This window comes from Lonchura striata, chromosome 9, assembly GCF_046129695.1.
Source record: "Lonchura striata isolate bLonStr1 chromosome 9, bLonStr1.mat, whole genome shotgun sequence".
Lineage (NCBI taxonomy): Eukaryota > Metazoa > Chordata > Aves > Passeriformes > Estrildidae > Lonchura > Lonchura striata.
In genome coordinates this window covers 1,199,054-1,224,294 of record NC_134611.1, presented here as the reverse complement: position 1 = coordinate 1,224,294, position 25,241 = coordinate 1,199,054, and the positions used below count along the sequence as shown (strand labels likewise).

The following is a 25,241-nucleotide window of genomic DNA, read 5'->3' as shown; positions in this document are numbered from 1 at the left end:
ATGTCATGACTTTTTCAGACATACACAAGTTTGGCCTATTTGCATATCAAGGATTAATTCTCCAATTACAGCTTCAGGTAATGAAGTCAGACACATGCAATTTTCTACCCCCCCAATTTCACTTTTGTTTATCCTTTTTGGGGCCTGAGGCAGAGGGTGTCCTTGGATCTCAGGCCTAGAAAGATTGTTTTGTCTGACCAAAACGTGAAGAGTTAACTAAACTTCTATATGAAGTTCAGAGTTATACACTAAAGCAGTACAGGATCTGAAAAATACAAAAGCTAAAATCTTAAGGCATCATCCCCTGAGCACAGAACGTTCTTGCTCTGAGCCTGCTCTGAGAATCCCCAGCCAGCGGGGCCTGCAGTCGTATCTCCTCCCATAGCCACGCTTCCTCTGCCCCGTCCTTGACACCACCGAATGACCTTCCCATCCTGGGGTTCCTTTTGCTTTTCCTGCCGTGCCAGGCGTGCAACGAGTTCACCACGCACGTGATGAACCTGCTGCGCGAGCAGAGCCGGACCCGGCCCATCTCGCCCAAGGAGATCGAGCGGATGGTGAGCATCATCCACCGCAAGTTCAGCTCCATCCAGATGCAGCTGAAGCAGAGCACGTGCGAAGCCGTCATGATCCTGCGCTCGCGGTTTCTGGATGCACGGTGAGTCCGCGCCCCACCCAGCCTTTTGGCTCCAGGAGGTTTGCTGGGCAGCTTGGTTGGCTCTGGAGTAAACTGAGGGCCCAGCTGAAGGGCCGTGACTTGAGGCAGAGAGGGTTTTTTGCCTTTTTTTTGCCACGGTTTAGTTGAGGTGTTAGAGCATGGGTTGGACTCAATGATCTTGAAGGTCTCTTCCAACCCGGTCATTCTGTGAATTCTGTGAATTCTTTATGCCTCGGTTGTCTGTGACTCAGCAGGGGAGGGGACTGCAATTTAAACCATCCCTTGGTGAGGCTCCCAGCTGTACCTTGAGAATTGCACATCTTGGTTTTGCTGTGGCAGAAGGAAATCCTGTGGCATATTGCAGCAAGCCTCTGTGGTGAAAACGTGCGCTTCAGTTAGGGATGAAAGTTTATCCTCCAGGCCATCCTGTCCCCCCTAGATTCCCATTCTTTTCCCACTGTTTTTATGTCCCAGATTTTCAAATTGCTGTAAAATTACTTCATTTCCCAAGCTGGTTAGGTGCAGACTGCAGCTTGGGCTGTAGCTTGCTATGGGGAGGAGAGGCAGCTACACCAGGGGTACAAGGAAAGAAATGGCAGACAGGTAATAATGCCTAGGTGTGAATGGAACAGACCTCCCCAAGGATATATCCAGCTGTGCTTCCTCAGCACAGAGCTTTGCAGAGTAGCACTGTCTTTGGTCATGACAGCCAGGTGTCAGGAGTCACCTTCCCAGGTGGAGGAGCTGGATGCCAGTTTTCAGACTCTGCTGTGAGCTGGAGGATACGGTAATAAATTTGAGATGGAGATTTGCTTGCTCTGAAAGGTGCTGAGAGAGCAGTCACCAGCAAGGGGTCAGACCAGAAGCTTTCTGGCTGTGAGTCTTGCTCTCCATGCAAGCAGAGCGGGGAGAGAGGAAATTGGGAAACTCAAGAGTATCTAAAATTGCATTCTATTTTTGGTTCCCTGGTGCTCATTCCCTTTCTTTTCCCTTCTGTTTCCCATTTTTTCTTCACATGAAGGCGGAAGAGACGAAACTTCAACAAGCAAGCCACGGAAATCCTGAATGAGTATTTCTATTCCCATCTCAGCAACCCTTATCCCAGTGAGGAAGCCAAAGAAGAGCTAGCCAAGAAATGTGGCATCACAGTCTCACAGGTGAGACAGCTCAAAGCCTGGACCAGTGGGAAACCTCAGCATGGGGAAGGGTATTCCAGACCTCAGACCAGCCAGCCATGTCCAGTGTTGAGCATTTAATTATTCAATTAGTTTAGTGCAAGCTAGTGAGAGTGGGTGGGAGTGCAGATGGCCCTTGCAGATTGAAGCCATGGATGGAAAAGGAAAGTCTGAGAGTGGATTTAGGAGGTATGAAGGCTCCATGGAGCAATGGCTGTGTGTGCAGGCAAGGTGCTGACAACACAGAAATGATGTGGCAGCAGCACCCAGAGGGACAGAGTCTCCTCAAGGAATTAGTGCTGGTCTGGCCTGCAAGAAGGGCTTGTTTGATCTGAAAGTAATTTCTTCAAGGGGATTAAAAGCAGTAGGAAGAGTTTTACAGGATTTGCTTGATAGGATTGAATAGACAAGTCCAGGTGGGAAGGATCTGGGTGCAACAGTTAGAGTTTGTGCTCAGTGAAGGTGAGATTTGTCAGGGTCAGTTCTCTCAGTCATGACCCTTGTGCTGCAGAACATGACATCTCCCTGACTTGCACATCTCTCGAACATGGGGGTTAGTAATGACAAAATGAATTATTTCCATATGTTCAAGGAAGCCACATAGTTCCTGGAGTCTGTAGCTTTGACCTGGGAGCTGCTGTGATTTGTGAGGAGCGCAGTCAGCCCTTGAAATGTTCAGCCATACATTGCTCAGGCCTGCCCTTCTTTATTTCCTCTCTTTTTGGAGCAGGCTGTGTGATTGAGAGCCAATCTTTGTGGCCTGTGGTAGGCTTTGTCCTCATGTGAGCTTAGCAGCCTCTCTAGGCTCCCATGGCATTCCCTGTCTTGGGCTGCTTCCCAGCCCCAGGCACGTGGCTGCTCGTCACTTGAGCGAACTGCAGACAGCAGTAGCATCTGGTGTCCTTGTGGGAGCGTGTCTGCCTTCAGCAGGAGCAGCAGCATCCAGGGGTAGGTGTCATCACCGTGCTGAGTGCCTGCTGAGTGACTCCAGTTGCCTCCCCTGGGCTGGAAGACCCAAACGTTGCTTCTTCCCAGAGTTACCTACAGGAGACAGCACATATTGGCTTAAGTAAAACTCCAGCTGTCCCAGTGCTTCCCCTCTCACTTCTAATTCATCTGTTCACACTTACAACTTCTCCTTTGCAAAGACAAAATGCCCAGGAGAAGTGCTGCGCTTAGGGAGGTGGTTTTGAGCGTGCTGAATCAAGGCTGCTTTGTGCCTGTCTCCAGGATCTGCTCCCTTCTTCATCCAAGTAAGGTAGAATCAAACACACATCCAGGTCTGCTTTTGCTGAGACTAAGTGGGAACACAGGTCCCATGAATGTGTGCAAGTCACGAGCAGAGTTGATGTGAACTCAGAGTCTGACCAGATTCTGCAGGTGTTTCACAGATTTTAAAATGCAGGTAGGTTGTGGTGGCTGTGTATTCCAGCCTCCTGCCCTGTGGTGCTCAGAGTTCACCCAGGATGTGAAGCCAGAAGAGCAGTCATGAGGAGATGTCCATGTGGAAAGATAATGAAGGAGCACATTGTCATTAGTGAGAAAGCTGGGCCATTCCAAGAGGTGGAATGGAGCTCCTTGCCAGCAGCACCAGCTCCTGGTGGTACCATCAGAATGTTTGCTCCCAGATCTGGGCTGGGTGCTGATCTGAGTCTCCACAGGTTATATTTTCTCTTTCCTGCTCTGCAGGATTGGATACCTCTAGCTGAGTAGCCATTAAATTGGTGGATAAAGCCACTTCTGTATGGAAGCTGCTGGATGCTCTAATAAGCACTGCAGATAGAAAGCAGCACAGGAATAAAAGCTTATGGGTTTCAGTGAGCCACACCAAGCCCAAACTTTCCCTAAGTAAAGGAAAAAATCATGGGCTTCAAGGGATGAACATCCATTATTGTATTCTGTGTCTTTGGCTCTTGCTCAATTTATTTGGAAGAGGGAGCAGTGATGTACTTGCTCACCAGCAAGCAAAGGGAGAATGTCCTTGGAATCTCACTGAAGGGGTTGGTCTTGCTAACTCAAGATTGCAGCTCCAAGCAATTCTAGGAGTGTTGGAACTTTTTGGGAGAGCTGCAGCATCCTCCTTATTTGCCCATTCTCTTTATCCTGGTAAACTCTCTCAAAGTCAGTAGTGGCTGGAAGTTGTCTTCAGCTTAGAGAGCTGCACATAGGAGGACATTACCCTGATTCTCTGTGTTCAGTGCTGATGAAGAAGAGGCTGAGAGCTGCTTCTCGTGCTGTAGGGTTGAATCTTTCCCATGCCTTCTCTGAAATGGTTCAGTGTGAGACAGTGCCCACGAGTAAACAGGAATATCATCAGCATGTCTCTGGGCAAACACACTGGAAACACCTTCCATCCCTTCCCAAGGCACACACTTCTTTCCTAGGACCAAAGTTAGGTTTTAGGAGAAATCCTGTGCTCCTTCTCCATCCTTCCCCTGAAGTTCCTGGTTCATGCAGTGGCTCGTGCTGAACCTTGCAAAGCCGAGCTCGGCTGGACAAAGAGCATCCACTTCTGGCTTTGTGCCCTGATTCCCCTCAGATGGATCAAAAGAGAGCTTTGCTGATACTGAGGCAATTTTGTGTGTCAGCCAGGCTCCAGTCGATTCTCTGAGTGTTCTCCCTCAAAGCCATGCTGGTAATCAGGGTAATCAGGGCATCAAAGAGATACTGAGGAGGAGCCAAATAAAAATGTCACCTACCTGTTCTCAAATTGTGCAACTGTGGGGTCATTTGACTTTGTCGTGGTTTTTTTTAATCCATTTTAAGATTTTTGTGAGGTGGGTCTAGTGATTCTTGTGGAGCATCCCATCTATAGCAGAACCAGCTACACCCACACAAACCCAGTGCTCCCAAGGGGTTCCCACCACCTTTCGTGGGGCACACACAAGTGGAAGGTGCTAGAAAAACCTGGGGAAAAAGAATCTGCACTGCTTAACCTGAACTAATCGACCTTCCTCACCCAGCTACACTTGGCAGAGCTGAAACCTTAACTTGTCCTTGTCTTCTCTTGAACTCGCTCTAGGTATCAAACTGGTTTGGAAATAAGAGAATCCGGTACAAGAAGAACATAGGTAAATTTCAAGAGGAAGCCAATATTTATGCTGCCAAAACGGCTGTCACGGCTACCAATGTGTCAGCCCATGGAAGCCAGGCTAACTCACCCTCAACTCCCAATTCAGCTGGTTAGTTTTTATTTTTCTTTTCTTTTGGGTTGTTAGTGTTCGGGTTTTTGTTTGTTCTCCCCTCTCCCTCTAGTCTCTCTCTTGTTTTCTCCTTTTGGTTATTTCAGCTTTTATTCTCTGGGTCTGGTTTGCTCACTTTCGTGGTCTTAAAAAAAAACAAAACTTAAGAGGGAAACAGGTTTGATTTGATGGTTTTTTTGGGGAGGCGAGTTGCTTTATTTTCTTTGCTTTTTTTCTCCCTATTTTCTCCTTTTTTTCCCTCTTCCCCTTTCCTGTTCTGCTTTTTGTTGGAAAAAAAGATGTGATCAGACCATGTGACTGGTGGTGCTGTGGTGGGGGTTATATGCATGGATGGTAAACACAAAACCAGAAAAGTGGACCACGAAGCGTTGCTCAGATTGCTTGCACTTTGGGGGGGAGAAAAAAAAGTAATAGAAAAGTTATTGTGTCATGATTTTATTTCACTGGGGCTGAAAGCATGAGTGATCCTAATGGACAAACCCCAGCATTTCTGAGATGTCCTAGCTCATGCCATTTTGGGGGTTGTTTTGGGTGAATTTTTGTCCTTTGATTTTCCTGTGGTTATCTCTTTGATTGCTTACATGACAGTGTCTGGATCACCTGCAAGAATGCGCTCTGTGTGAATTTTATTTTCCCTTTGTGTCAGTGCAATCCAGAGAAATTCATGGGTCCTTCCCTTCCCTTTCCCCTTTTCCTTCCCATTTGCTGTGGTTTCCATTTGTTTGTTTTGAGAGTCAAAGGCACAGAGCACTTTGCCCAGATTTCAACTCCTCTGCTAGAGAACGATGCTCAGTTCATGCCTGGTGCCTGCTGCAAGGTTGGCCAACCCAAAAATGACCAGGGGCTGCTGATCCAAGAGCAATGGAAAATTGGGATTGTTTACAAGGAGAGAAAAAAAAATAACTTCATGGGTGCCATATACTTTGTAATCCATGCAAATATCTGTGTGCCTGTTTTCTTTTTAGGGGTGGGAGGGAAAGTGGGAATGTGCCACTCTTGAGCCTTTGAGCTGAGAGTCTGCTCATGGTGCCCTTCCCTGGGAATGTGATGCTTGATGGTATCAGAGGGGCAGGAAGGGAGCAAAGAGGATGGTGGGCAGCAGGATGTTACACAGGCCATGCAGATGCTGCCTGCCATCAGGACATACTTCTGTAGTGAGCACAACCCTGCTTCTGTAGGTACCAGAGGAATCACATGCCAGAAACACCCCTGACTCTGGAGGATTTGAGTGGAAGGTGGAGAGCCAGGGGTCAAACAAAGGGAGGAAGCAGTGACATGGGTCTCTGGCCAGGACAATCTCTCCCACCTCTTCCTCACCTAGGGCTGTCTGCTCTGGCTCGGGTGCTCTGAGGGCTTAGGTGGGTGCAGCAGAGCTCTGCAGAGACAGTTTGCTGGAGTTTTGTTTAATTCTTTTTGATTTGGGGACTTTTGTTCCCTCTCGTTATCTCAGCTGATGAAGATTTAACTGCATTTTCAAAAATGTATTTCTGTCCAAAGAGCTCACACAAAATACCTGGTCAGGTGGGCTTTCCTGATGTTAACACCCCCCTATAGAAAAGGCTGGAGGGAATTCTGCTGGAAAGAGAAGAATTGTGTGTGTCAGGGGAGAGACCTGCTGCCTGTGATGCTGTCCTGCAGTCCACATCAGTCTGGACCAAAGAAATGCAGCTTTCCTTCTTTTCCTCTCTCTTCAGCTGGAGTCAGATCCAAAGGTCTGGAATAGCAAGGGAACAGCTTCAGAGTGCCTGAGTGGGTTTGGATCTGTGCTGCAAAGAGGAGAAAAAGCATTTCCTCAGTGCCTGACCTGTTAAATAGTGCTCCAGAGCAAGGCTGTTTCCTCGCCTTCCCCACAGGCACTAACACGGTTGTTTCAGAGATAAATTGGCTGGTGCCCTGCAGTAAGCAGCTGAGATAATCCCTGGATAACACTGCGCTTTCAGGAAAGGACAAACAGTCCTGTTATTAACAGGGAAAACTTGAGCTCCTGGGTCCTCTTTGTGGCTCACTTGCCTGCAGTCTGGAGTCATTGACCTCTTTTCACATGTCTGAAGTGTCAGCGGTGCTAAAGCAGTGCAAGGGGAGCTTGCAGGCCACAGAGATCCTTCTTCTGCTTAGAAATAAAGTGTTCCTAACCTGGCCCAGGTCCCACACCCTGCCTGGAATGCTGCAACAGTGGCAGAGCAGCAGGGAGGCCCCGGTTGCTCTGGGTCAGCTTGCAGAGGTGGTGGGTTTGGGTGTCCTTGTAGGTCCTCTCCTGAGAAGACAGCTGGAATTGCATGGGATTTTTATCTCCTGACAGTTGAGATCCTCCCAGCTGATCTACACAGATGTAACAGCTCAGTCAAGCATCCCTGCATTGTCACATTTTGGGACAAAGACACTTCCTGAGGGCACCATGTGATCTCCCCTGCTTCAGGTTGTCCTGTAGGTCCCAGCAGCAAGAAGCACACCTGGACATGCTAGGTCTGAAATACCTGTCAGAAAGATTGGGACAATTGTGTCCAGGACCATGAGCCATCAGATGTGCTGAATTCTCCAGGGAGGATCATGGAAGCCAATGAAGAGGTGAAGAACTAAGATGGCCAATGCCTCTCCTTTTGCACTGTGGACTTCTTTCTGTTCCCAGATCATTGGCTGAGAGTTTGGTGAGGCAGGAGCCTGAACAAAGATAGGAGTTTCTATCCTAGGAATTTGTAGGACTTCCTGGTTTAAATACATTATAGGGCATGTGGAAAGAAAGTAAGCAGAGGCAGGTCATGAGAAAGAAATGACCAGCAGTGCAGTCCCTGGAAGAGGAGGTGGAACTGGATGCAGTGGGACCTGGGACAGGAGCTAAATTCATTTCTGCTGTGGCTGCGCAGGCCCATCTGTTCTCTCATTGATGCCCATGGTACTGGAGATTGGTGAATGGCTACAGTCAGTCAAAGAGATTGGCCACACATTGACAAGGGCAAGGATTGCATCTGTCTGCCCATCTGGCACGTTCAGAGCAGGGTCCCCCATCCTCAGTCACCCAGGCCTGAATGTCAAACACCTTTTCATCCGGAGTACGCGCGGTTGGGCTTTATTGGCCAGATGTTCAAATAAGCTGAGAAGTCTGGCTCGTTTGGGCTAACAACTCCCCATCCTCACTTTGATTTCCTGGACAATCTCAGCACAGAAACCACATGGCAAATGAAAGCTGTGTTATGTGGGCAGACCTTTTTGCCAGCTAGAGTCCTCAAGGGCCGCACACAGGTGATAGCATCCAGTGAAATCTTGAATGCAGAGCAGCCAAAATTGTTCTGAGCTGTTGTTTTTTTTTACCTGCTCATCCTTTTGTTTTGTAAAAATCTTCTTGTGAAGCTGCTGCCTGGAAATGTACTTCATCGGGCGCAGGTGTCTTCTCTGCCTTCCTGCATTTGTGTCCAGAACATACCACTGGAGAGGACTCTGCTTCAGCAGAGACTGTTCTGGTCATGCCTTCACTGTCCTCAGTGTTTGGCAAGTGAAAAAGAACAAATGTCCTACTGGATCATCCCTGGCTTTTGGACCTGCTAAGGAGCTACATAGTTCATCACCACATTCTTCCCTCCTTTTTGGCCACAAAAAGTCACTGGAAGTATAAATCTTGTGCTCTCAATGCGTGTGTGTCATTGCTGCTGACTTCAACCAGGAATCTTGTAGACGTGGCCAAAGTCACTACAGAGGCTCAGTGTGCTGGATCTCTCTTGCTGGTGGTAGGTGGAATGAGGCAGCAGATAAGGATGGCTTGATTTCAGCTCCAGTGAACACCATTACCCTGTTTGTTTATTCGTGGTACCATTTGAATTGTCAGGTATTTAGAGAAAAGTACTTACTAGAGGTCCTGAAAAATTGGAGGTGGAAGTGGACACTGTCAGAACACAGAAGACATCTGAGAAGCTGGAGAAGAAGCTCTCTGAAGAGCTGGAAAAGTGGTGCAAGAAATACCAGCAGTCAAGTTTGTGAAGATTTTTGAAATGGAGGCAAATTTGAGGTGGGCTTTGCTCATCAGAGGTGTTAGGGATGGAAGAAATCTCTTAGAAGGCATTGTTTTGATGTAGGCTTTCACCCAGGGCAAGATTTGGCTGCCAGAGTTTGCGCAAACATTTCCAGCATTCTTCCTAAAGCAGGTGCTGCCCTGATAGAAACTCAAAACCAAGGAATACTGGGGATTGGTCTTGGTTTTAAAAAAGATTTCTGTATGCTGAAGATGAGACACTCTTCCACACTGCTGCAAGTTGTGGGTTTTCTGATAAGTTTTTTTATCTACCCACAATAATTCCAGAGACTTCCCGTGCCAAGATCAGAGTGCTTTCCTCCTGGGCTCACAGGCTCAAAGATGAGCTTCTCTCATTCACAACCTCAGTTCCTGAGGAGCCCCAGACCACCAAAAAAGCCTGTGGTGCATTCAGGAAAAGAACCTTTCAGAGGGGCAGGTTAGATTTACAATGGGACCTCCTTTAGTGGAAGGACTTGACTTGTATTCCTGGATCTCTGTGGAGTCTAAATTTTCAGGGCTCTTCACACCCCTCTCCCAGCTGGGTGCATCAGCCCCTCTTAGCTGTGTGTCAGACTTGGGGCTGCTGTGATTTTGGGGCGTGGTGAGTGCGCAGCCAGCCGAGTGCTGAAGCAGCAGCGCAATTACAGCTCTGATCCAAATGCATCCATACATGCGGGGCCATTGGTATGCGCATATTTATCTCTGCATCCACATCAGCAGCAAGACATATTTACCGTTTAGATATGCACATATATTGTAAAAACACTCCTTGCCAATAGCAGTGTATATCTTGTAAGTGACATTTCCAGCGCTCCTCATGATTTCCGAGACACCGTCGCTCTTCAGAACTAGAGTTTGTGGCTGTTTGTTTGTTTTTATTTCCTCCCTCCCAGTCTCAATTTTATGGGCAGCTTTGTTAAGTTTCAATAAAATATCAGTTAAGTTTATGGCATTTTTATTTGTTACTGTTGTTGTAATTTTCTTTTGGTAGGGGAAGGTGGGATGAAATGTTGCTCAGCTGGGGGCAGAGAGATAGCAGTGCCATGCCAGGTGCTTAGGGATTCCAGAGTCCTCTCTCCAGCTCTGCCACTGATCATTTGTGTGATCTCAAAGATTTCTGCTCACCTCAAAAGAGGAGGGAAATATTCTCTGCTTCTTTTGAGGGGTAGCTGCAGAGTCCTTTGATTCTCAGCCACTGTGGGAGGACAAAGCTGTGTTACTGCCCTCTGTTTTTACGAGGCAATCACTCAGAAAACAGGGTCGGAAGCATCTTTGTGTGTGTGAAACGTGCCCATCTTCACACTTAAAGTTGAGCACTGTCAGAATGGGCTGGCCCCAGTCTGCCAGCTCATTTCTCTAGGTTTCTTGCCTTTAAAATGGCAAGTAACCTGGGAGGTCGGGAAGTGACAGGAGCCCTTTGCCAGCTGAGCAGAGGAGGTGATGGTTACAGCTGCCTCCTGACTAGTCCCAGTTATTTTACACAGCACCATGGGATTGCTCTCTGGAACAGGCTGGGCAGGTTGACAGTGAGCACAGACAATGAGCTATTCCTGGCTTCACAGAGCACCAGTGGGAGGGTCCTGATCCAAGACTCGCTGTGCTCAAGATGAGTCTTTCTCTTGACTGTCTTGGGTGCTGTATCTAGCAGTGATGTTTCTGCTTTCCTTGGATTCTGAGAACTGCCAGCACCTGACAAAAGAGCTGGTCACTAAGATAGCAGCAGAGAATGTAGTGAACATGAAGCCTCCAGCTTCCTCCCACCTGCTCCCTGACCTGTGTCAGATGTGACTTCTTCAAGGAGCCTTCCTGGTCCACCTCCAGGGCGCAACTGGGGTCTGTCCCTGTTTATTCCCTGTCTAGGGGAGGGGGATTGCCAGGCATTTCCCAGAGCATACGCATGAGCCATAGTTGGGCAATTCCACCAGGACTGTGGTTGCCAGTCTTCCAAGCTGGAAATGGCAGTGTAGATGATGAGAGTATATATTTGGGACTGGAGCTGAAAGCATAGCTGACCTGGGCCCCTGAAGTCTCTCCTTTCCAAGGCTAACATCATGTATAACTAAACCTTGCACGTTGAGCTGTCTCACACTTAACGCGCTGATCTGCACGATAAATTCTGAAATAATCCCATAAAACCTTTTTATTTATTTTTAACCCCCTTGCTGCCTTCCCTGCCTTACAGTTACATGATGGGTTTGTTTCTTCTGTTCAGTGGTTGAGGAAGTGCTCAGATATCTCAAAGCTGAAAGCATAAAACTTTCATTTCTGCAAAGGCAGGATTTATTTTTTCTTTTCATTTGTGATTTTTTTTTTCTCTTGATCCCACCCAGTTGTCTTCACTGTTACAATTTTTTAGCATAACATTGACGGCTGGTGCATGCAGTGGGGAATTTGCTTACAAGAGCTTGTTCTTCTGGGGCAGCTGGCCCAGGAGGGCTGTGACACCCTTGTGTTCTCTCATGGGCCATCACAATGAAAGATTTGCCAGCGTGATGGGCACTGGGAGTCTAACCCAGGTGCCTTCACATTTTTGTGAGCCTTTGCTCCTGGTGCTCTGCAGTTCCCACCAGTGATGGGTTCCTGATGTCCTGAAGGCAAACCCCATGCACTGCTCCCTCACAGAGCCCCACATGGCTCAGCCAAAGCTCCAGCCATGGGGCTGGATGGGCTCTGGATGTCTCACCCTGCAGGGAGCAGTATGGGCTAGAATTACCCACCCTGTCTGAGCTTCTCAGCATGGGCTTGGTTCACCTGCTGCAAAGGCTTCTGCTCTTGATAGCAGAGCTTGTCTGGGTAATTCTGGTCTCCAGTGCAGTCTGCTGGGTGGACACCTCCAACAACGAGATCCTTCAGAGCTGTCTGAAGGATTCTGATGCTGTCTGAGTCCTCCAGGCTGTGCTTTGTTTGTCTCAGTCAAAAGCATGAAGAATCCTTCCTCCAGCTGAGGAGCTGTTGAAGAATGTTCTTGGCATTGAGCTGTAACAACATGTGGCTTTGAATAACCTCAAGAGTGCATCCTTTTTTTTTTTTTTTTTTTTTTTTTGCTTGCTCTGTTCTTCATACTACTAACCTGACTGTGTGTTTTGTTTTTGTGGTTGCTTTGCATGTTGTTCCTTCCTCTTGGCTGAGAGTCATGGGGTGGATCTTTTTCCTTTCTGTGATTCAGGTGCCTCACTCTTTCCTTTCCAGGTTCTTCCAGTTCTTTTAACATGTCAAACTCTGGAGATTTGTTCATGAGCGTGCAGTCTCTCAATGGGGATTCTTACCAAGGGGCCCAGGTTGGAGCCAACGTGCAGTCACAGGTAGGGACCCATCCGATGTACTGCCAGTGAATGCATTAGTGTTGGAGGAGCCTTTGATTGTATTGGCACTTCTCCCTCCCGTCTGAAAAGAGCAAATCTCAACCAGCACAAATCAACCAACCAACACTTAAAAAAAAGGCAAACCAAACAAAAAAAACCAACCGACCAAAAAAAAGAAAAAAAAAAAGAAAAATAAAAAGGCAACAGGAGCAACCACCAAAAAAAAAAAAAAAAAAGAAAAACAAACAAACAAAAAAACAATCCAAAAGAAACCAAAACCAAACACCCAACCAAACCAACAACCATGGTCTTGAGGAGACTTGCCCACACTTTGTGAATGCATTTGGCTCTGGCTTGATAGTCATACTAAGAGGAGAGAAGGTGTAGAAGAATAGGCACAAAGTCAAGCAAAAGCAGCTCAGGTTTAGGTTCTTCTTGCTTTATTCTTCCAAGGGAATGGGCCAGATGTCTGGACTGGTGTCTCGTTTTTCAAGACTTCCACTTACTCCTTTGATGCCAAGCTAGGTGTCTGCTGAAAGGCATTAAATGTTGAAATATGTAGATTTTTTTAAAAAAATTTTTTTTGCAATTAAAAGCCACCCTTGACCATCTCCCCACCTCCCCAGAGCACAGGCACTCACACCACCCCTGTACATGCCAGGAGGAGAGAGCAAGGGAGCTTTGAGCAGCAATGCTGAAATGTCAACCCATGCTTGGAGCAAAAAGAAAGAATTTAAAATAGCCATGATCTCACTCAGCTCTCCCACCTCCCATCCGATGTCCAGATATGCCATGAGTCCCCTCTCAGGCATCTGAGGCTCTGTTCTGTCCTGAGAGACAACAGCCACTCTGACACTTCTGCATTGGGCAAGGAGAACTCTCTAAAGCTGAGGCTGCTGCCCCATGAGGCTGGACGTGGAGCACACATCATCCGTGGGCAGTGAGACGTGCTCACCACGTGTGCCACTGCTGGGGCTGGGCTGGGGGTGTGAGGGACAGCAACAGGGCACCCAGAGGAGAGCTGCTGGTGCCTCTGCCATGGTAGGTATATTTCCTTTCTGGGCCCTTCACTGTGGAGGCGTTCATCCAACTCCAAAAATCTCCTTCTGCTGCTGTGAGCAGTGCTTGGGGTCAGGGTGGAACAGGGTAGGGGTAGGAAGGTGGGTCCGTAGAGGAGATGGAGGAGATGGCTGCAACGACGTGCTCCAGGAGATGCCACCCCACACTGTCATGCTGTTGTCCCTCCCCACTCTTTTTGTCAAAGGACATGGGGCCAAGGAGAGTGTGACAGGGCTGCTGGGGCAGGCAGGGGACGGTGAGGGAGACAGGAGAGGTCCTCTGGCTCATTTCTCTCCACAAGACCAGCTGCGGTTCTCTTTTATCCCTCTTCAAATGTGTACCTTTATTTTTATTACGGTGATGGCCACGATCATTGTTATTCTGGTTTGTTTGCTTTTATCTTGCCAAAGATGAACGGAAGCAGCTTTGGCCACTAACCTTTCCTTCCCTCTAATTTGTGTCTTTGTTGTTGTTGGTCTGTTTAGGTGGATACCCTTCGCCATGTTATCAGCCAGACAGGAGGATACAGTGACGGACTCGCGGCAAGTCAGATGTATAGTCCGCAGGGCATCAGTGTAAGAAAAAAAAATGGGCTTGGGTTCTGGGTCTTTGGTTTTTTTTTTCCTTTCATTTTTGTTCTCTCACTACCAATTATTTCAAAGCCATAGGGCTCAGAATGCCACTTAGTAGGACTTGTCTTTGCTTTTACGGTCACCTAGTTTATCGCTTCTGTATCGGTCACGCCAGCGGCGCAGCTTTGCCCACAAAAAAAGTGGCGGCGGGGCAGGCTGCGTGCAGGCAGCTGGCGTCTCGGACTGTCACAGCCCATCAGCGTTCGCCCGGCACCTGCGGCCACGCGCGCTCGACACAGGAGCTGCTAAACAGGTGACACCTCGCGTAGCCATGGTGGGGAATGTCACCGCAAACGCCCCGGCCCAGAGGTGGCTCCATCCCGGTGGCACCATCCTGGAGCGTCCGGCTAAAAATAACCCGTCCCTGGCCAGGGTCCGAGAGCGCAGCGGCGACGGGGTTGGTGGCGACGGCGGTTGCGAATGAAAGGAGGGAAAAAACCCACAAAGCCAACCAACATCAACCCAAGAAAACCTCGCCCAAGCGGGCTGGGGGAGGATGCGAGGGGGAGGGCGGTCTCTGGAGCATCTTCTCCTTGTTCTTGGGTGCGCTGGCGGGTTCTGACTAGCATGAAAATTCGTAGCGACAAGCTGTGTCGCACAGGGGGAAATCGATCAGACACACACAAGGAGAACCCAGTGTAGATTTGGGACAGCAATCCAACTTCATTTCTCAGATCAATCGTCCGCCATCTCAGCGGCAGTGACAGCAAGCTGGGAGAGGAGGGCAGCCTGGAAAAGGAGGCTGTGAGCGCTGAGTGGGTGGTGGCAATGGTGTCTGGGGTGGCACAGAGGAGGGGGCAGCTGGCCCTGGACATGGGGACGCTGATGGTTGAGATAGGGTGGTCTTGAACTGGTCAGAGAGGTGATGATCCTCTGGGTGGGATGGTGGTCCTGCAGCCGAGACCCCAGCACGGTGCCATCACCAGCCAGTCCCATCACTCTCAGTGCGCTGGGCCATTTGTCACCTGGCGTGTGACCATCTTGCAGGACGGCCACCACCAGTATGCAGAGAGGGCACAAGGAGAGGGGTGCCCTGGGACGGGGGGCTCTGCTCCCCTCTCCTGCAGGCGCCGGGGCTTAGTGGGCGGCTTGACGTCAGGAGGCAGAGGCAGGGAGGATTTGTGAAGTAATGTAATTGAACATGTGCAGATAATTATGTCTCATTACATAAGCCCCTTGCAAAAACGGCACTTGGAAATGCCACATGAAAGAGCCTATCGTTCCGCATTAATTTCTCCGTGTGCTGAATTTATTCCCTTTCTGGCTTTTTAATACTTGGAGAGTAAATGAATCGCAGGCTGATCATGATAAGAGATGATACTTTTGTATAAATTAAAATACCCCCAAGGAAGGAGGCTGAGCTGATTACAGTTGCAGTTGGCTTGGAAAATAACAGTGGCCTGGGTTAAGCCAAAATTTGAGGGGGAGAGTTGCTGCCAGGGATTTTGAGGCAGGGAGGGGGTGACTGGGGAGAGGAGAAGGAAGAGAAAGTGAAAACTCAGAAGCTGAATAGGATAAGGGGAGCTGGGCTGGTGTTTCTGGCTGTGGTTCTCTGTGGGAGAACCAATGCTCCCATGAATAGCAATGAGAACTGGTGAACCGAGAGTGGCAGGGGCTTGGTGGTTCCCTCTTTGCGTCCCAAACGGTGACCTGGCATGTTTGGCATTTGATGTCTTCTCAGGCTGGTTTTCAGGGAGAGCAAGAGCCCAAATTGACCCATATTGGATGTTGTCAAGAGAGAGGCAGTCTGGCAAAGGGACTGCACTGTGTGGGTGACTCAATTCCCCATAAAGCTGTGGTAGGCATGGGAAATGAGGCAGGGAGTCCAGAGCTGAGCAGACAGTTTAGGAAGCATCTTCCAGATTGCCTGTTTGTTTCCCCTGCATCCCAGCCAGTGTGCTCCAGCCTGATTGTCACTTAATGTTTTCCCATCCTTGATGGATCCCAGTTTGTCCACCCTGAGGTGTGCTGCCCTTTTGGAAGCATTGGTGCTGGGGAGCTCCTCAGTGCAGGCAGGGTGCCTGTCTCCAACAGGCAGGGCTTCCCTGCCTTTCCCTGAACCCTTTCATGCCGAGGAGGGGCGGCAGAATGCGGAGCAGAGCTGATTGTGACACGGAAAGCTGCCGTCCCCACATCACCCGAGCGTCCCCGCGAGCTGCTGGGAGGAGATGAGCCGAAACCTAGTCCAGAGCCCTGTCACAACGATGTCTGCACGGGGCTGAGGTGAAGTCATCCCTGGAGCCCGTCAGCACCGGGAAGTCAGCGGCAGGTTGCCCGGCTCCACTGCTGGAAACCTTGGCAGGGGAGACAACGCTCGGGGTTTGCCTTCCTTGATGGAGGATGAATTTTTAAACGCGTGTAAGTCGTGACAGCTGAGAAGAGGGATCTACCCAAAGCCCAGTTCCCTGCGAGGCTCTGCTGCTGTGGCTGACAGGCTGCTCTGCCAGGAAGGAAGGGCTGGAGTCGGTTCTGCATCATTAGCAGGATAACGGGCAGTGTCCCAGCCATCGCCAGCGCTGTGACCCGCAGCTGAGGCAGGGGGAGAGCAGAGCCTTCTTCTTCACAGGTGGGGACTGCACCGGTCCCAGCAAGGGATGAGGACACTCTGACAGTGGAGAGATGGTGGAGAGGAGCTGTCCTATGGATACCCAGCCTTGGGTCACACTGAGAAGAAGCAGGGACCTCCTCTCCTTTCAGGAGGTTTGGGGTGTGAGCCCTTCTAGCAAACATTGAGGCTGTAGGTTTTTGCACCATGAGGTGAGGGTTGTTAAATGTCTGGGCTGTTTGGACAGTATTTGTTCATGGGGGGTCCACATGTGTATCCAGGAGGTCCTCCAAAACCAGGGATTTCAAAGCATTTAGGAAAGCCCAGGTTCTTCTGGGTTCCAGTAGAAGTTGGGTGTTTATTGCCACAGACCTCTAGAGGGTCCTACCCCAGAACATCACCTTTCCTGCCACTGGCCTATGGAAGTAGAAGTATTCTACTTCCCCCATATGCTAATGAATGAGTGAACTGTAGTCATCTTAAAGCCCTTTCAGAAATTTGGTTTTGGACTTAATTTAATTTACAGATGATTTAAACGTGTAGAATTATGAGTTGTTCTTAAAGTTCATCAGAAAGTGAAGGTTTTGATTTAAAACTGCTGCTGTGCAGACCTGTGCCTGTTCACAGAGCAGTGTGTGTGTCACCTGGATGGTGGTGGCCAGTGGCAGGTGTGACAGGGAATTTTGGATCCACGCTCATGAGCAAGGATTGGTAGAGGAAGAAGCTGAGAGCTCCTTACTTGACCTGAGATCTTTTGTTCTAAAAAGTTGAGCCTTGGGAAATAAGTTGTTGCTCTGTTCCTCAGCCAGCTGCAGTTCACCATCATGGTCAAGTTTAGGTTCATGTTCATGACCACCAGCTGGGGTATGGAAGTTGGTTTGGCAGGACTTCAGTGCACAGGCTCCATCCATACGGGATGCCTTGGTGTGTTCTGATGGCCAGGGGTGCCTGGCCATGACCCTTGGGAAGGGATGTCCTGACCAGGCTGGATTCTCTGCTGTGTGATAAGTCCTTCAGTGCATATTGTAAGGAGGCCCTGATAAAAGCTCTTACAAGCTCAGAGGTCTGAAAAGGCATTGAGGCTGCTCTGTCAGACTGGGTGGTAGCTGGTGTGTTTGGAGGCCCTGTGCCATTGTTGGTGGGACAGGGATTTGGTCACAGGAGGTGGGGCGCTGAGACAGCCTCCTTGCTAAGCAGAAGGCGCCTTTAAAAATTGGCAGAAAGTCATCTCCCAGCCCCATGTAGGAGGCCCAGGCAGGGAGCCAGCCAGACTTGCTGGAGGTGACAAAAATGCTGAGACCTGTGGAACTGGGCATCAAAACCAGCTGTTTCAGCAGTCTTTCACTGGGGCTCCATTTTTGGACAGTCTCCAAGGCTTTGCCTGTGCTCTGGCACCAGAAGGTGACATCTGAAGAGGTGTCCTGGAGACCACTGCTCTGTCTTTGGCATCGGCCCCTCCTGAAGAAGTCACAGCCATGTGCAGGGGCTCTGCAAGGAGGAGCAGCCTCTTCAAAAGATTCTTTTGTCTTTGAGGGAGATCCCAACTGATTTACTACAGTCAAACCCCAGGGGATCTCCTTGCTTGGAAGAGGTAGAGCCATCTGGATGGAACTGGATGAATCCCACATGTGGCTTGGTCCATGCAGCGATGGAATGAACTCCAGGATGAGTGGGGATGGGGCCTGCATGTCCTCTGCCTGGGGAAGGATCCGACCTCCTCATGGAGGACTTTTCCATACCAAAGGATGGTGTGAAGGTGTCACAGCCAACCTTGGGTCCTCCTTTCTATCACTTGACCCACAACTTACCAGACCACAACTGGCTTCTCCCCACCATTCCCTCAACTTCCCACTGGACGCCACCAAGGTTGTGTTCAGCCACACAAATTCCTGAAGGACGGGAAGGCTCATTCCCAATCTGCAGTACCTTCCAAGGATTTTGGGTGCTGAACGTGAAGCCGCCGCTCGGTCGCTTCGGTGGCTGGCAGGCAAAAGCCTCTCTAAAAATAGTTGAGCACAATAGGGCCAGAGCCCTGCTCCGCACGGCCCCCGCCGCTCTCCCCCCTCCTGCTCGCCGTAACGACCCTGCAAACACTAAATGGCATCTGAGTGCATTAAGCAGCAAACTCTCCGGTGACATAGCAATTACGGCTCTGAAATAGATTTGGTGCGTCACGGAAGATAAGGGTTTTGAAAGTTTCTGTTGTGATTATAGCTTGTAACTCCAACAAATAACAGGCTTGGTAATAAGAGGCTGCCAGCACAGCTATTGTGGTTCTCTCTCACTGATGGCACGTAAATTGCTATTAATGTCCTAAGTGTACTTGAATATGCCAGTCTCGGGGCGGCGGAGTTGGCTCTGTGTCTCTCTTTACGCGGCCTGTCATTGTCGGGCTGATAATCTACAGTAATTGCTGCCTCTTGCAGCAGTCCAAGATGTGTAAGGGTGGATATTGCCTCTTGGGGAGCGCAGGGATGGGGGGTCAGGGCCTGGCTGTGGGTGGGAGCTGGTGGGGGCAGTGGGAATGGGGCACACGGGGCTGGTGATGCTCGTGCATCGTCTGGTGTCACACTTGCACGCGAGGTGGAGCAGAGTGGGGTTTGCTGACCTGTGAGCCAGCTGAGGTCGTGATTCCTGTTTTCTTTGCTGTTGCCTGAACCCCCTTGCTGCCTTGCACGTGTGGTAGAGCACACGGGCACAGCAAGGGGTGTGCACACACCTCTGGTCTTGTTTGCTCTGTGCGTGTCCCGCTGTGAGGTGGTGTATCTCCTGAAGTGTGGGTTCTTGTGCCTGTCAGCTCCTTGCTCCCAGCACAGCCTCTCAGGCAGGCAGGAGCTGGGCAGCAGCACCTCAGTGATGCCTTAAGGAGCTGGAATAGAGGTTAGATGGAGTTAAGAGGAATAAAGTGGATATTTATTAAAGTGCCTTCAAAGGCCACACCCTGGCAGTACCGGCACCACAGTCATGGCCAAGATGGAAGCAAAAGAGGGCTTGGTCACAAGATTGCACATTTTTATAAGTTTTAGTCCATTTGCATACAGGAGTTAACTGTCCAATTAATAGCTTCAAATTATGAAGTTCCATCCTCCTTGCTTGCCTGCCCACCCTCCTCTTCTCACGTTGCTTATGCTTTGGGCCTGGAGTTTGAAGAGGTTGTCCTTCGGTCTCCAGCTAGAATAGGATTGATTTGTCTTCACCACCCTGTGAAAAGATCCCAGTAACACTTAAGCTAAAAGCTGCACACCAAAGCAGAACAGTAAAACTTAAAACCTCAGGTGTCATTGGGGTGGGGAGTTTTCCTACCCTCAGCCCCCTGGGGTGTGCAGCAGGCAGTGGGACAGGCAGCCAGAGTGGGCAAAGCAGCCCGGGCGTGTCTAAAGCGGGACAGCGCCTGCTGCCAACTGGAGCCTGGGCAGTGCTTGGGAAGGATTAATTTGCCAAGCACTGAATCAATGTCAGAGCAAGCAGAGGAGGTTGGGTGTGACATCTGCTCCTCTCCGAAGGGGATGGCAGCGGCAGAGGAGCAGCTTCTGTGCGCTGCCGGCTCCTGCCCGCGGCAGCCGGGGCCCTCCAGTAGCTCAGCTCTGGAGTGCCTGGAGAATTTGGCTCTGCATCTGTTTTTAGGAGAAGAAACAAGTTGTCTGCCATGGTTTGCTGCATGAACCCTCAGGTGGGATATAGTGTTGGCACCTCTGTCGAGCTGTGGCTGTTTCCCTCGATGAGGCTGGGATGTGGAGCCTTTCTGGGGGACACGGCACAGCTCAGCAGTTCCATGGGACCTATTGCTTGGTCTGCATATTCACAGCACTTAGGTTCAGGTAACATTCAGGCTGCTGATTCTGAAGTGTTGGTTATTTTCTTTCTTCCATATGAAGAAGAGTTATAATCAGGAAGTTGTAATCAGCTTAAAAAACCCCAAACAACCAGAGCTCGGGGTTCTGGATAAATATGTTGGGTTTTTTTAGGGATGGACTTTCCATGAGCACTTGCAGTTTATCAAAATCTGTTTTCAGCAGAAATGTTTTTGCTCTGTGATGGAGCCTGCTGGAGCCCTGTAGTCTGGGGTGGGATGGGGGAGTCAGAGGGGACATCTTTGCCTCCTACACCAATCCCAGCTGAGAGAGAAGCGGGGAGGAGGTGAGGTGGATGGGTGCCTTGTGTAGGGCTGCCTGTGCCTTGCCGTCGGGTGACTGATGTCTCTGTGTGTCCCTTCAGGCTAATGGAGGTTGGCAAGACGCTACTACCCCATCGTCGGTGACCTCCCCCACAGAAGGCCCTGGCAGCGTTCACTCTGATACCTCCAACTGATCTCCCAGCAAATTGCATCCCTGGCTGAGCCGGCCCCGGCGGGGGCGGGAGAGGAGGGGCCTCTCCTAACACCGCAGCAGTCAGACTGGAGGTGAACCCAATCAGCACACACAAGAAGACTCCTTCTCTTCTCTTCTCTTCGTCGGGATGCTTTTTTCAGCCAATCTGGACACTTCTTTATACTCTCTTCCCTTTCTTTTCTGGGTAGAAGCCGCTCTCCCCCTCCCCACCACCGCCACAACACCGCTCCCTTCCCCTCCCTGCTTCCCACCCAAGGTAGAAGGATTTTAAGGAGGAAAAGCAAAAATCCACCACCACCACGCAAACCACCCCCAGAGCAGTGTACAGCCTCATGCTGGGTGTCTTTCTGAGGGGCTACAGGTGTACCTCAGTCACGTATCGCTCCCTCCTAGCAGGCAGCCCCTTCCCCCCTTCCTTTCACGCTACCTCTCGTAGGGAATTGCCACCGTGGGGAATCTGCTCCTGCCTCATCTCTGCAGCTTCCCGCACGCAGCCCTGCCCCGCTGAGCTGTCCCTGGGCTGCTGCAGGGACAGGGCAGGTGGCACAGCCCCCGTGCACGTAGGAGGAGCCAGCGTGCTCCCCCTCGCTTCCAAAAGGTACCGTCCCATTGCCAGCCCTGGGGAAACCTCCAGCGCCAGCCCTACTCGGCCAAGCATCCCTCCTGCTGGCTGCTGTGGTCTGGATGAGCCCTGGAGCCCTGCTCTCCTGCCTGCCTGTTGCTGGAGGGGAGAAGAGGAGGGAAGGAAGGGCGGCAGAGGCAGGTGAGGAACGGCCATTGCTGATAACACCTCCACGGAGCTGTGTGGGATCAGGCATGGATGGCTGATGGGGCACCAGCAGTTCTCTCAGAGGCTGGAGAGGCTGGTGGTGGAGTTCTGCTCAGGGCAGTGCCAAGGGGTGTTGGCTCCTGTTTACAGGAGGAGCTGGGTTCCCCAGTTCAGGCAGCACCCACAGAGGTTTGTACCACCCCCTGCATTCCCAAAGCCCTGCCAAGGCAGCAGTGAGGGATGGGCAGCAGAATGCCAGGGGCTGGAGGTGCTGGGCTGAGTGTCTCGGGTGCTTTTGGCAGCTCTTCATGGCACACGTTTGCTCTGTAGGACGGGTGGCTGCCCCACTGGGGGATGTCTGGGTGCTGAAGCTGCTGGTTTTACCCCAGGAGTTACCTGGGCAGTGGCCATGGAAGGACTCACGGGACTTTCTGCCCAGCTTTTCTGGTCCACTCTTGGGACGAGCAGTGGCAGCTGGCAAGAGAGGCTTCATCCTGCCCCTTCAGGCTGGTGCTGGGAGGATGTGGCTTTCATGGAAGAGCAGGAAGAGGCAGCACCAGTTTCCCTGGGCAGCAGGTTGAGCTTCGTGCCAGGGTGGGACTTCTGGCCATCGGTTCTTTCAGTGGGCTCGAGGAGGCCACATCAAGATCCTGGGTGTGGTGGGGACTGCTGTGGGTGCAGGATGTCTGGCACCTGGTGATAGATCCCCTGGGATCGACACCTCACGCTGTTGAATGTCCATGCCCACCCTGCTCGTGCCGGCCTCGAGATGGGAATTGCCAGCGCAGAGCAGCATTAACCAGAAACCCTTTAAAATCAGAGCTCTGCCAAAAATGCTTCCACCCTTCTGCTGGGAAAAGGTGGCAGCATTTCACCGGTCCTGCAGGGCACGGTGGTGGTGTGGCTACAGCTCCAGCACGCTGTCACCTTGCAGCACAGGGGTGTCGTGTGTCCAGCAGTGACACTTCCCGCTCCTTCTGCATCCCTGCCAGCAGTGGGGAGCCTGTGGCAGAGCAGGATGTGGCACGAGGGGCCCAGGGTTGGGTGGTAAGAGCGTGGAGAAGGTTGTTATCCTGCAAGGACAGTCGGGAGGTGCTGCCCACCTTCCCCAGCTCTGCACTTCCCACTTCCCTCCTCTTCTTCCCGTGGCCTCCCTCAGCGCTGCCTTGCCTCCACTTCCAGCTGATTTTCCGTGAGCCTGTCCTGGCAAAGCGTTGCAGGGACGCAGGGCTGGGTCAGGCCTGTCCTGCTGAGCCCCAGCAGCGCCGTGCCTGCGGGAATGCAGCCGGGAATGAGCCAAACCTGCTGGAGCCAGCCCACGCCGGGCTGCCCCTGCCCCGCTGCCGCCCCTCGCTCCTCACGGTACTGTGCAAATCCCCTCCTGGCTTCCCCACTTGGTCCCTCCACTTTGTGTTGGCGTAGCTGCTCGCTTGCCTTTTTCTTTGCCTTTTTTTTTTTTTTTTTTTTAAATTTTTGGGTTTTGTTTCTCCTCCCCATTCTCCTCCCCTGCTCCAGCCCCGAGTGTTGGTGGGGTTTTTTTCTCTTTTTTTTTTTTAATTATTATTTCTCTTTTCTGCCCAGAAAAACCTGACTTCGATACCAAAAAAAAAAAAAAACAAAACAAAAAAAAAACCACAAAAAAAACACAAACGAAAAAAAAAACCTGCAGAAACTCAAAAAAAATAAAAATTAAAAAAAAAATCACAAAAAAAACTCGACGATTCTTTCAGCTTTATTAACATTTTCCATTGTTTCTTGCGATTTGTGTCTCGTTCTTTGTAGTATTGATGATAACGAACATTTGATAATGAATGTTCTTGTATATTCAGATAAAGGAGAAAAAAAAACCAAAAACGCAGTCGGAATTTAATAGTGTTTATAATAAAAGAATAAAAAATGACCCTCTTAGCACGCAAAATTGAACAGGGGGAAGGTCCCATCCCTGTTCTTTCTGTGGCAACAAGCGCTTCATTCCTGTATAGTTTATAACATCAAACTACCTACATTCATCCTCCTTTTTTTTGTTTGTTTGTTTTTTCCCATGGTTTGGTTTTTTTTCCATTTTCTCGCATTTGTGAATTAGTTCAAGAATGCTAGAAAAGTGTAGAGTTGTGCACACTCATTTCTTCTTACACAATGTTTAAAAAGTGACGGTAATTCATTTTGTAAAACTTTAAAAAGAAAAAAAATGGTTGGAATAGTGAGCATTAATAGGTACAGTCTAACACTTTATGTTTCTTAACGTTGAGACCCAGAAATGAACCTTTTTGTTGGGTTTTTTTTTTTTTTTGCCTTGTTTGGGATGGGGGGGAGGGGGCTTTGATGATGATGATGATGATGATGATGATGATGATGATGATGCTGAGTTTATTTTGACCTGTCCAAGACGATGGCCTTGCCACCTCCCGTGCTCTTTTGAGCTGTGACCAGAGTGATGTGAAAAGTGACAGTGGTGTTTTTGGGGGAGGCGTTTCTCCCCACTCCTTTCAGATCCCAGCTCCAGGAGATCCTCGTGTGGCTGCCCTGGGGCTGAGCAGTGGGATCACATCTCTGGAAAGAGATGGAATTATGGAATTCCAAGGGGTTTTGGGGAGGAGGTGGGGGGGAATTAAACCCTGAGCCCCCCTGTGGGTCTCCATTCTGGGGGTGTTGCTGAGCTGCCTGGAAATGTTGAAAGGGCAGGAATCCTTCCCAAAACATGTGCATGGTTGGTTCTCTTCCCTGAATCCCCGTGTCCCCAAAACTGAGGGATTCAGGATGAGGAATGTTCCAACCTCATTTCGCCCACGGACCTTGCTGGGGATGAGGTCTCAGTGCCAAGGGGTGGCACGTGGCCAGAATGTCCCCAAATCCAGCCCCACATCCCCGTGGCTGCACAGTGGGGTTCAGGGAGAAGCGCTGAGGAAGGTGCTGGTTGGCATCACTTCAGTTTTCTCCTCCAATGTTTTCCTGCTCCTCCCAAAAAAGCCCTGAGCTTCTCACATCACTGACCGGTTTAGGGTTTGGGGTGTTCCTTTTAATCCCAAGGTTTCCTGGAGTCCTTTTGTTTTCGTACACCTTTATTATTATTATTATTTTATTATTATTAAGAGGATGTAAATCAGACATTGCCTGGGGGGTTGGTTTTGTCGGTTTGCTTTTTTTGTTCTTGCAAAGCCCTTTCTATCCCTTGTAAAGGTGATCCAGTTCGGAGTTGCTTTTTCTTTTCTATTTTTTTTTCTCCCCATCTTTTTATTTTATCTCTTCTTAATGGATTCCAAATATTAAAAAAAAAAAAAAAGAAAAAAAAAAAGAAAAATCCTTTAAAAAAAAAAGGAAAAAAAAAAAAGACTCTCTGTTCCAACCTGGTTTTGAAACTTTTCTGCTTCTGTAAAGAAAAAAAAAAGGCCTCTGTCTTTCTGATCCCAATTGAAACTTTTATGTTCTATGACGATACTAACAAGGTGTAGGTTTTACAGTTTCCTGATTTGTACTGGTAATGCATATTCCAAATAAATAGTTTCTTTTGTTGCAAAAAAAAAAAAAAATCAAAAAAAACCAAAACCCTGAAAACAAACCTGGTGTATT

General features: G+C 49.7%; 1 protein-coding gene across 2 annotated transcripts in view; it reads left to right on the top strand.

Annotated features, from left to right (window-relative positions):
* The window catches only part of PBX1 (PBX homeobox 1), a 129,288-nt gene extending 104,353 nt beyond the window's left edge, over window positions 1-24,935 (top strand). The window contains exons 4-9 of one of the 2 annotated variants that reach the window (XM_077785259.1): window positions 468-658; window positions 1,680-1,815; window positions 4,856-5,015; window positions 12,229-12,341; window positions 13,886-13,975; window positions 20,793-24,935. In XM_077785259.1, coding sequence (XP_077641385.1) covers window positions 468-658; window positions 1,680-1,815; window positions 4,856-5,015; window positions 12,229-12,341; window positions 13,886-13,975; window positions 20,793-20,885 — 783 coding nt within the window. In that variant the 3' untranslated portion in view covers window positions 20,886-24,935. The remainder of the gene's footprint in view (window positions 1-467; window positions 659-1,679; window positions 1,816-4,855; window positions 5,016-12,228; window positions 12,342-13,885; window positions 13,976-20,792) is intronic. The other variant, XM_077785260.1, reaches the window with a different exon arrangement.
* Window positions 24,936-25,241: the final 306 nt, after the last annotated feature.